Raw genomic sequence first — 12,264 nt, 5'->3', positions numbered from 1 at the left:
TAGAATAAAAGGTATACGTAAATGTAAAATGTTAAGAAAGGCAAGAAGAGAGTACGAAGTCGTGATACATGAACATCTAACACGAAAAACGAATATTCATAGGTCAAAGTATGATTTCGAATATACAGTGTGAATGGATTAGTTTTTCAAACTTGATCCTTCACACGAATGTGTTAAATCAAGCCTGTTTAAAAAGTGTTATGAAAAGTTTTGCACTTAGTCTATTAAATTTATCTCACATACATGTAATGTCTCTTTGTTGTAGCGATAAATTAACAAAACTTCACATTATTTGTTGGTCATGTTAAAATGAGTCATCGACGATGTTTGGTATTTCAGTCTAATAAACGGAGGATAGGATTGTTTCTGCTTTAAACCTTTGAAAGATGGAAAATTAAAAAGTAAAACCCCAAAGGGCAACCACATAATAACTATCAAACGAATTAAATGTTTAAGTAATTATAGTTGCATTTTAATCAGGAAAAATAATGACCTTACACAGGTCATTATTTTATGCCTTGAAGCAAATTTCATTGAATTTTGGTATCTTCCGGGTTGATTTTTCAAATAAAAGACCTATCGTTCTGACAGAAATTAATTCCATGTAGGTATATAAGGGTAAAAAATGACCATTATTACATTTTGTATTTTATGCATTGAAGACATGTATATTTTATTCTGAGGTAATTAAATATGTCACAAATCTTTGACTGTATGTTATCTGATATCGGAAAACAATTACCTGTAAATAGTAATAGCAATTACAATTAAGATGATGACTAAAATGGCAGCACTAATGCCTCCTCCTATGGCCGGTCCAGTATCAGTGATGGGAGATCTCGGATTTGCTACCAATGAAAACTATACTTTAACAAGAAAAAATCTAATTTGAAGAAACATTATGCATTTATAGACGTTTGAAACCTTATCTGAAAATGACTCAATGAAGTTCTTCACACTTGCGATTGAAACATATGACACTCAAATAATGGTTATAAACAGCAGACGGACGTTAAACAATGATACATTTTGCGTAAGTATGTGCCTTATAAGTTTATACAATTTCCATTGCACTCAATAATTACAAAAAAAATGTATCAAAAAAAAAAATAAACTCCGTGATGCTCATTGAAATATTAAACAATATGCAACATCATAAACGATCAGTGGGTGAATGTTATCTCAAACATATATGTCCCAAGATACATGTATATGCGAAACTTGTTGAACATGTACGTTCATTGGAAGATAATACGTTAAGAAACATTTATAAATGTATGTTACAAATCATAAACCGATTATATCTAAGGCAAACTATTTTTATGATGTAATATATAGTATGACGAGCATATATTCATATGAGTCTGACTTTATACTGGAACTTTTCATGGAAGATAAAGATAGCTAGCACTCTTATTTAACATCACGTTTCTCTTTATAGATGGTGTCCTCTAAAGAATTAGTTTAATGATTATATGGTAGGCCCCTTTATCAGCAAACTTTTAATTCCTGTTACAGATAAAGTAGTCTAAGTACTGTGAATGACACTTAGAAAGTGATAGTAAGTTTACCTTTACAACAAAAATATGATTTCAGTTTTCACATTACTCTTTCTATTTATTCCTTTTTAATGTCTATGCAGCAACATTCCAGTAGAACCTCATATGCAGTGTATCTCCCAGTTAATACGATGTTTCAGATCTTGTGTTTTCTATTAAGTCTTCCTTTGTAAAGAGTTTGAGGTTATAACTTAAAGATTGAAGTATCCCTTTTGGACTTAAAAGTACTCAATTGTGATTTAGTTGACCGTAATGAAACATAAGTGCCACAGTTGACCATGAGTACATGTATGTTCCAATCGTTCTAGTTAAAAATACGTACTCTTTTTTTCGATCAAGACATCCCTGAAAGCTACTTATCGCATAATTTGTACTTGTCATGATACACTTTACAAAACACAGTTTTTGTCGGTGTTTATGAACCTCAGTCTTTAGTATTGTGTTAAGTGTGTGTAAACTGTTGTTAATCTTCTTTCGATAAATTTTCTTTTTTGTCAGGATGTTTTCTTATTTTCTTCGACTTCTGATTTGCTATTTTGTCCTTAATATCTTCAATTTTTTTTCAATTATCATCGTTAAGAAGGGGTCAGTTTTTCCGAAAATATACAACCTCTACATATATGTATGTGCGCAATGGTGTGCAAGGAAAACATTAAATCATTTAAACGAGAATCAATTGTTATTTCGGATACTTAGATTAAAAAATATCCTTCCTAATCATAAGTCGCATGGTGTAAAATGACGGATCAGAATATTTGTTTGCAAGTCTAACTAATTTTTTTTCTTTTTTTTTTTTGTTGTTTTTGTTAACCAATGACATTTCAAGAGCTTTCCGATGATGACATTATCGAGTATGTATACCGTATAAGTCAAGTATGGATGACTGAATAAACAATTTCGTAGTTTAGGAACTTTTTTTTTACTATCGATCAATTTTCAAGGAAATTCTTTGAAAAGGTATAAATTTCAGACTGCAGGTCAGTTCAAATTGAATTCCTGCTGAGCCTTTCTTATAGTGTACGTCTTATGTTGGTTTATTGACGGAAACCTCTATCACTAATTCTTATATGATTTGCATATTAGGGAATACGTTGATATGATTGGTCGAGAGGGCTTCCTGTAGTGGCTTTTGACGATATTTATTTTTCGATAGACGACGTTGACCAAACTACTTTTTGTAACCAATGTAAACAAGATTGCGGCGACGTTAAAATATTTATTTCCATGGCCCAGTCCAATTTAATGACACAAACATACAATTTACATGTAATAGAGGTTACGAGTAGGGAAATTAAATTCCTTATCTCCAATTTTAAAGAATTTTAAGGATTCAACGCCTTTTTCAAGGAATTTATTGGTGTATAAACTGGACCAAGTCACTCACAAACATATCATAAAAGTCCTTCGGACTTTTATTTGTTTGTGAGTGAATTGGTCGAGTTAATACACCAATAAATTCCTATAAAAAGGCGTTAAATCCTATAATATATTTGGTAACTAAGTCTCATTGACAAGGTGACCCTAAAATTTTTATAAAAGATTTTTCAAAGAGTCATTGGCAACATTTGCGAGACTGATGGTAGGGTGTGCTTTTTTAGTTCATAAAGGGGCTTTAGCTGTCAAATTCATGTTCACCAATTTGACACAAATTCTCATACTTTATTAATAACATACTAAAATGTATATCCAAATTTTAAAAAGTCTAAAATAAACAATTTACGATGCACGGACTCGATAATATGTATCAGCATTTCGTGTGTATTTTAGTCTAGACGCCATGTAATTTACCATGGATATTACCTCCGAAGACTGCCGACAGTCATATTACCCAATATAAACAAAAATATAGATATAAATAGAAAGTGATTGTCCAGGTTTCATCATGTTCATATAATAGGTTAAAAAAATATGTCAATCATCGTTTTTACCTGTATAAGAATCGGTCAACCAAATGATTTACTCCTGTTTCACTTTCAATGTTGACATTTTTTCCCCTTTAATGGCAAAACACGCCCGAATCATGCGTAACCCATCTCAAGCTAAGGGGTTAAATTGAAGGTAGCATGAATACGGATTCAATGAGGTACAATTACTAACTTGCAGGTGAATAATTCATCAGCGATGTTTCTTAGCTTATTTTGACAAAATTGAACAAAACTGGCTGCTAAAAGCGAATTAGTATTTCACTTTTTCATTTTCATTAATGATTGAATCAAAAACGTTATATTTTATTTTTTTGTTTATTTCGTAGCTAATGTCCCTTTAAGGATTACAAATATAGAGTTTGTATATGGGCTTTCAGTATTGGTTTTTATAAAAATCATTCCATCACTCCTGTCTAAATCGCCAATAAAAAATAGAAAGAACTGGAATTAAGTAAATATCAGCCTTGAGCATTTGCTTTTCTAAATAAAACCTGCTTATGAAAATATTTGATATGAACAAAGCCATATTTGTTTCCATTTCTGTTATCCCATTATGACTCTGCTTTAGCTTGCAACTAAAGTTGATTAAGAATATTTGATAACTATTTTTTTCTCTGATGTACTTTTTACTGGTCTTATGCTGACGTCTTCAAAATAATAAAAAAAATGATAGAACTGCATATGTGTGTATTTCTATCGTTCCATTTAAGATATGCGACACCGGTTTTAATCACGACCAGTAAAATAATAGGGACAGAGCAATTTGTATTTAACTGACATACTAGTATTACAATTGAAAAAAAGAAAGAAATTTTCAAAAGGTCGTTTTAGTAAACTGAATTAAAGACGAGGAATAATGATGGCATCATACACAATAGAATTGGTCAGTATATTTCCGAGCACAGTTAATGTAAAAATGTTCAGAATCCTGTCTTATTCGTCATAACTATTGCTACTTCAAAAAATAACAGATACCTAGTGAGTCACACATGTCACCAATAAATCCATCAACACAACCAGCTGTACAATTTCCCTCGAGTGTATCACAAGACGTATTGAAGCATCCGTCACAAAGTTCATCGCAATTAAACCCATAATAGCCAGTACTGCATTCTGGAACATAACACAGATATATTAATTTGTTGACTGACATACTGGTATACAAAGACAATAATAAAAAGAGATGTTAGTAGCAACCTGAACTAAAGATGAAAAATAACGTTGCTGTCACACACTCTAGTATTTGTCAGTATACGTCCGACCGCGTTTAATGCATTAGCTAATTCTATCGATCATATGCTATACATTAAACAAATACAATTCAATTCAAATAAATATTGTATTTAAGTCTCATCTCTCAGTAATATATAAGACAACATTACATTAAGTGTAAAGTATAGATATACAATAGAGAGCCATTATGTACAGAATTATAAGAGACTGTAACATTTAACCATTATCAATGATTATAATAATTCGTCTATTATAAAACATATTTATAGGTACATTATGTACAGTTTAAAACATATCTACGTGTATTTCAAATCAGATAACGAACTTTAGCGTAGCTACGAAATATATTTATATCTGTGAATAAAACACTAATTTTTGTTTATCATCAAAAGACATTATATCATTATCAAAGTGTTTTGCTTCATCAAAACATTTCTTTCCATAAAATTATCATATAATGGACACGTTAAAATAACATGGCTTCAACTTCTAAGATATGTTTACAATTATCACAGAAGTAAAAATCATATCTTCTTGTTTCATAGAACTCCTATGTGTTAACAACATTGTAATATGGCGATATGTATCAGTTTTAAAACTGTTCTTAAATAAATTATATGTTGTAAGTTTATCAATGGTATCTATGATGAGTATATTTGTTGCTGTTTTTCCAGATAGAGATTTCTTTCTTACTGTTAATTGCAATGCCACTGATCAACACATTTAACATTCTAGACACAACTATATCAACAATTGAGGTATTATTAAAATATTGTTTGATGTTATACAAACATTCTATATAGTACCCAGTAATTGTTTTCTTTCATAAAAATTCCAATTTTTTGCACACCTGTGTTTTTCGACTCTGCCCATATGAAAAACCTTTCTGTTAAGCCGATCGGAACTCATATTGTTCAAACGGCACCAAAGCAGAAATTAAACATTGCCATTGTTTTGGAAAGATATGCATCCACTCCATTTCCCCTTCAACTACAGCATTTTGAGTATATTTACCAACCCGAACAAAAATCTAGCGTTTCTATAACATGTTTAATGTATGGAATTATAAAAGAAAAATTTGGGAAACCCCAAGTACCAGCACTATATTCAACAAATGGGAGCTTCAAACTTTCACATAGTTTTCAAAAGACATTATGAGTAACACAACATAAATTTTCGCACTCAGCTACAACAAGACTAAATGTCCTATTTGCAGACGCAGCAACCGTTCTAGCAGTTACATTTACTATCTAAAAGTTCACTTAAAACTAGACCTAAATAAGTATAAGAAGTAGAGTATTCGATGATATTATTTCTACATTTATAAACAATATGTGACTTAACAGAAGGTGTCCTAAAATACACAGTGTTACTCTTGTTGGATTTAAAATTTGTACAATCATCTCCATATCACGTATCTAATGTGGTTAAGACAGTTTGTAATTCTGTGTCATCATTTTCTAGAATGAACACATCGTCAGCATGGTAAAATGCAAACTTATTCATCATTAATATCAATAGCACACTCATATGATTTCAAGAACGAAGCTAGGTCTTTTATATACAGATTGAATATTTTAGTGTGTAATGGTCAGTTGTTGGACTACTTAGACCACTCGGTCAACGATGCCCCTTGATCTGTGGAAATATGTGTATAAAATAATGGGTTTTTTTTGTATTTTACAATTAACTGCATTGTGTTTACATACAATATAAATTGTGAAACACATGAAAATATTCTTGGGGTAATTATTTGAAAATAGTAATCGTGCATACATACTTTTTTTAAACCTGTTTATTTACTTTTGACTTTAATTATTTATCCCTTGTAATTTTTTTATTAGCTGTGTATTTGCATTCAGGTGTCACAGGTCAAATTTATTCGTTCATTGTGTGTTAATTTACGTTTTTTGATTGAGTTAAGCCTTCCAATTGATATTTTATAGTGTGTTTTTCTATGTTGTGATGTTATACTATTGTTTCAGAAAAGGGAGAAGGTTTGGTACCATTAAAACGTTTAATCCCGCTGCAAATGTTTGCACCTGTCCTACGTCAGGAATCTGATCACAGTAGTTGTCGTCTGTTTATGAAGTTCATACGTGTTTCTCGTTTCTCGTTTTTATATAGATTAGACCGTTGTTTTTTCCGTTTGAATGGTTTTACACTAGTAATTTTTTGGGTCCCTTTATAGCTTGCTGTTTGGTGTGAGCCAATGCTCCTTGTTGAAGGCCGTACCTTGACCTATAATGGTTTACTTTTATAAATTGTAACTTGGATGGAGAGTTGTCTCATTGGCACTCATACCACATCTTCCTATATCTATATACATATCCCGTGTTTTGTGTTGCGACAAATCTTACACTTTATAAAAAAACACACCGATTCCAATAACAAATACACCGTTAATAATATCAATACAATGCTGGACTTTTCCATTGAAATTATTTGATTTTGGTGTACGAATATTTCAACATATAGCCGAGTGCCAATAGTCACTAATTATGCAACGTCAACTTGATGATTTATCTTTGTACTAATATGTAGCAGAATTCATCGAAAACCTTCTTAAACACAAAAAGAAAACCATCTTGCCAAAGTTTTTAATAAATTTCCCATTTGTGTATGATATAATGTCACTCAAAACCCACATTTTCATCTCGCACTTAGGGAGCTGCTATATAAATTGATTTTTTCCTTTTTATTGACTGAGTTTGACTACTTAGAACTAAAAATAATTTATGACAAACATGATGATTGAGCCTCCCATTGCTAACTATTCATTTCCCGGTATTAAGATTCCACCTGCTTCATCGGGATTGCATATCCTCCTCGGAGGTATCACCAGCCCCGTAGGAATAGATTACCTTACATTTGTAGCTGTAAACCCTTTGGATTTTTGGGTCCTCAATGATCGTCTACTTCGTATTCTAATTAGACCTTTTATACCTTGTTCTTTCGATCGTCACTAACGAGTCTTTTGTAGCGTGGGCGTCTGGCGTACACAAGTTTATTTTTATTTACTTCCCAAAAGTTGATTTTGTTTGAAATGAAATCAACACGACTTAAACGCGGACCGCAATTAGGACCTCAAATTGAACTGTGAATAAACAATAATTTGAATATAACCGTTTGCTCACAACGAAAGCACGATACCAGGAGACTATTAACGTATACTATATGTTTATCGCTTCATGTAATCTGTACACCTGAATTTGTATAGTAAAATGTTCGATTGCAGGACTAACTTATAGAATTATATATGCCAATCCTTGTTTAAACCAAACAAACCATGCATATTTCATTTGCTCGAAGAGTTTGAAAACAATGCAGTATGAGAAAGGTATAGACTGAGTGTAACGTTTTACATGAAAATAAAATGTCTTACGTTCATTACAGAAATCACCTTTCCATCCTTTTTTGCAACCGTCAGTCGAACATTTCCCAGTTGATTTATCACACGGACAGTTACGGCAGTAACACGTATTTGTACAATTGGTTCCGAAACTAAAATCGTCACAGGCTGCAATATAACATTATAAAACTTGTAATTTGCATTTAAATACAGGGGAATAATATCGACGAAAATGAGTAGCTTCTTCAATTATCAACCAAAAGCACCCAGTTTTTTTTAAATATCAAATAATGCTAATATAATTAATAAAGTTATTAGTTACGTTATCTAGTATTGATCAAATCTTTATTTACCATAAACACATGTTTATATATATACTAAGAACATGTTATGTGTTTATATTAGTTCCGATTTAATGGCACATACCCGCACTGTATATTTACTTGTATTTTCAATCTTTGGCTGCTACACATGTAGGCATATTTATCTTATTCACTTAAGGAATAACTGTAATATTTTTTCTGTCAGGCTATGAAGAAATAACATAAAAAATGTGATGCACACTGAATAACCCGCGTAGCGGGTTATTTTAAAGTGTGCATCACATTTTTTATGTTATTTCGAATAGACAGATAAAATATTACAGTTATTTCTTATAATTTAATTCTAAATTCCATTTTAAACAGGAGTAAACAATGAAAAAACGTTGATGACGTCACGGTCACATGACTAAATAATGTCTATGAGCTGATAAACAAAACAACGTCAGCCAATCAGCAGACGCGTTACATCTAAAATTAAATTATGTAAAAATAATCCATAGCTCTACATGACATGCAAGATTCATATAAGCAGGCGTTACTTACTTTTATTACAGTAAAGTCCATACTCATAGCCTGGGTTACATCCAGTAGTATCACTGCAAACACCATAATCAGGAAAACATGTATTTCCAATACAACCACCACAGGACTCAGAACAATCAAATCCAAATTTTCCATTGCTGCATTCTGAAATATGAGTGCAAATTGAACAGATTTTGATGGTTTTTAAAGAACATTTACCGCAAAAATGATGCCCACAGTTTTTAGCTTTACGATAAGAAAATTGTTTAAACAGCATATTGAAACTAAAGTCTAAACAAATATTGTCATTAGGTCATCAACATTTGCAAATGCTGTACGTATTAACGATACTACTACCTCAGAAAGTATAGCTTTTAATCAATGAGACCTGTGTTCGTACAATACAGATGAAGTATAATTTTATGTGTTCAAACGCTTGTGTAATACAAAATTTTCCATCAAGTGAAATATATATCGATATCGTCAGCGATGCTTTGTACTGACGTAAAATGGGAAAATCATTTCGTATAATCATCGAAAATATAGACTTCATTTGGCTGTGTTGTATTTTCTGAATGGTAAAAAACAATCATTGGATCACCAGTATTTTGATATGATTGTTTGTTTATGTTGTTAGCTAAACGTCCATATATAGATATGTCCATGCATTTGTTTGCACCAGTCCTAAGTCAGTGTTCAGTGGTTGTCGTTTATTGATGTGGTTCATAAGTGTTTCTCGTTTCTCGTTTTTTTATATAGATTAGACCGTTGGTTTTCCTGTTTGAATGGTTTTACACTAGTCATTTTTGGGGCCCTTTTTAGCTTGCTGTTAGCCAAGGCTCCGTGTTGAAGGCAGTACTTTGACCTATAATGGTTTACTTTTACAAATTGACTTGGATGGAGAGTTGTCTCATTGGCACACATACCACATCTCCTTATATCTATGTTCATGCATAGTTAGGACGATACCTGGTGTTTATAAAATATTTTCCATAATTTCATTTTAATATAACAGACCTTTTGTGCAATTGAATCCCTCCCATCCTCTAATACATCCTCCTTTACATGCTCCTGTTTCATGATCACAGGGTGTAGATAAACAGTTTTTTGAACAGTCTCGAAGACACTGACCTCCAAATGAACCAGCCTTACAAACTGTCAGATAAGATAATAGTTGTAATGTTTATATAATTTAATGTGACTGCTATTAATTCCGCGTTAACATGTTATTCCGAAGTATCCATCATAAAACATGCTCATCAATAAAAAAATTGACAAGCTAAACATACTCTTACTTGTAATTCAATGTATTGTCAAACAGATAGTATGCATCTGACAGATTGTTAAGTGGTCACATGTTTTAACTAATATTAGAAATTTTTAATTGATGTTTATATTAGTGTTTCATGTTCTGTCCGACTCGGCTTCTGTCAAAATCCATTATTTATTTAGGTGGACAATACACCTTTTATTACTAGATTTATGATGTATGTGGTAGAGACAACATTTTCTTAACCGTCTCATGAACTTGGTGCACGTGTTAATTTTCAATCTTTGTCAGGCTTTTCAGTCAGTTGCTTTAATAAGTTAGTAGCAGTAGCAGTGCAAAAATTCAAATCGATTTCACAACTTTTCACAACTTCGTAAAATGCCACCAGTTCGTAAAAAGCGTGTTTCCAGTAAGAAAAGTAAGAAAAGTGACACACCAGTTGTACAGAATTCCAGTAATACGGAATTGACATTTGACGAAGTTAAAGAAAAACTAAGGAAGCAAGGCATCAGGGCTCCATCAACTTTCACCAAAGAGCAGTTATTGGAACTACTAAATGAGAATACAGGACAGGATAATGCAATTATGCCCGAAATTTCAGCATTAACTCAACTTACCACCAGTCTAAACAACATGGAGCAAACTGTTCAAGGTACTTTTATTCAGTCGCTTTTAGTTCGAGAATCAAATAGCATTAGTCAACCTGCAGTCGTTAGTGATATAAGTAATGGAGTACATCATTATGGAACGCCAACACTGTCTTGTTAAGACCATTTTCATTATATGATGTGCATTTACCTTTATATGATGTGCACTTGTTATTATATGATGTGCACTTGTCATTATATGATGTGCACTTGTCATTATATGATGTGCAAACACCTTTATATGATGTGCAAGTATCCTTATATTATGTGCACGTATCCTTATATGATGTGCAAACATACTTATATGATGTGCATATATACTTATATGATGTGCAAACATTCTTATATGATGTGCAAACATTCTTATATGATGTTCAAACATTCTTATATGATGTGTAAATATCCTTATATGATGTGCAAATACATTTATATGATGTGCAAATGTACTTATATGATGTGCAAAGATACTTATATGATGTGCAAATATACTTATATGATGTGTAATATACTTATATGATGTGCATTTTCCATTATATTATGTACAAACATCTTTATATGATGTGGTTGTGTCATTATATTATGTGCTTGTAACCTTATATGATGTGGTTTGGTTTACTTCATTATATGATGTCGAAACGTCATTATATGATGTGCTTTCATCGTCGTTATGATCAATGAACATGATTACGATTAGAAAGATTACTGTCTACGTCATAAATGATTCCGATCTGCTTCTGCGGAATTACTATTAACCCGGCTCAAATCTGTAGCTATCGTTTGGAAAATGGTTGAGATTTAAAAAGAGATAAACCTTGGCATGTTGGTACCTCGTTTCAAGATGTAAAAAATCACATCTGATATTGTGGAAAATTGTCAAAATATAAATTGCAAAGTTTAGTTTTAACGATGGGTCTACAATAATGAACATACGGAGTCTACAATAATGAACATACGGTTGAAGTTATTAAATTTAAGAAATAATTCTTTTATCCTATGCTCTATGCTCATTTTAACAAGGGTAGGCATTATATTTGTCAATATCTTTATACCTAGCGTTAGCGCTTTTTCTATAAGAAGTTAATACATGAATTTCCAGTATGTTCATTTTGTAAATTTTGCCTTGCTGATCATTTTAGCTGTTCAAGTTTCTCTTTATATATTACTGTTCTCAAGATAGACACACAAAATGGGCAAAAATGGGAAATTGATAGGATAATGGCTCATATAAGGGACCGGTCTTTTGTAACCCCAAAAAGAGGGGATAGGAAGAAATAAAGGGGGCCTTTAATTTTATTATTTTTGGAATAGAAAGCGGTATTCAATTTTTTATAGCTATAGATTTGCCGCCGTATAATGTCATGGCGATGTCTTCGTCATCCGTAGACATCAATTTTTACGCCTCGTTTCTCTAAATCCTTAGTTTCAACAATTTC

General features: G+C 31.9%; 1 protein-coding gene across 1 annotated transcript in view; it reads right to left on the bottom strand.

The window, feature by feature from the left end:
• LOC127738185 (receptor-type tyrosine-protein phosphatase F-like) overlaps positions 1-12,264 on the bottom strand; it is an 85,376-nt gene that overhangs the window by 38,261 nt on the left and 34,851 nt on the right. The window contains exons 3-5 of the mRNA XM_052249346.1: positions 9,932-10,069; positions 8,936-9,079; positions 8,103-8,237 (exon numbers count right to left, since the gene is read on the bottom strand). Coding sequence (XP_052105306.1) covers positions 8,103-8,237; positions 8,936-9,079; positions 9,932-10,069 — 417 coding nt within the window. The remainder of the gene's footprint in view (positions 1-8,102; positions 8,238-8,935; positions 9,080-9,931; positions 10,070-12,264) is intronic.

Source organism: Mytilus californianus, unplaced genomic scaffold, assembly GCF_021869535.1.
Source record: "Mytilus californianus isolate M0D057914Y unplaced genomic scaffold, xbMytCali1.0.p SCAF_1, whole genome shotgun sequence".
Taxonomy (NCBI): domain Eukaryota; kingdom Metazoa; phylum Mollusca; class Bivalvia; order Mytilida; family Mytilidae; genus Mytilus; species Mytilus californianus.
Note: the sequence above shows the minus strand (reverse complement) of the source record. Positions and strands in the feature narration are given on the sequence as shown.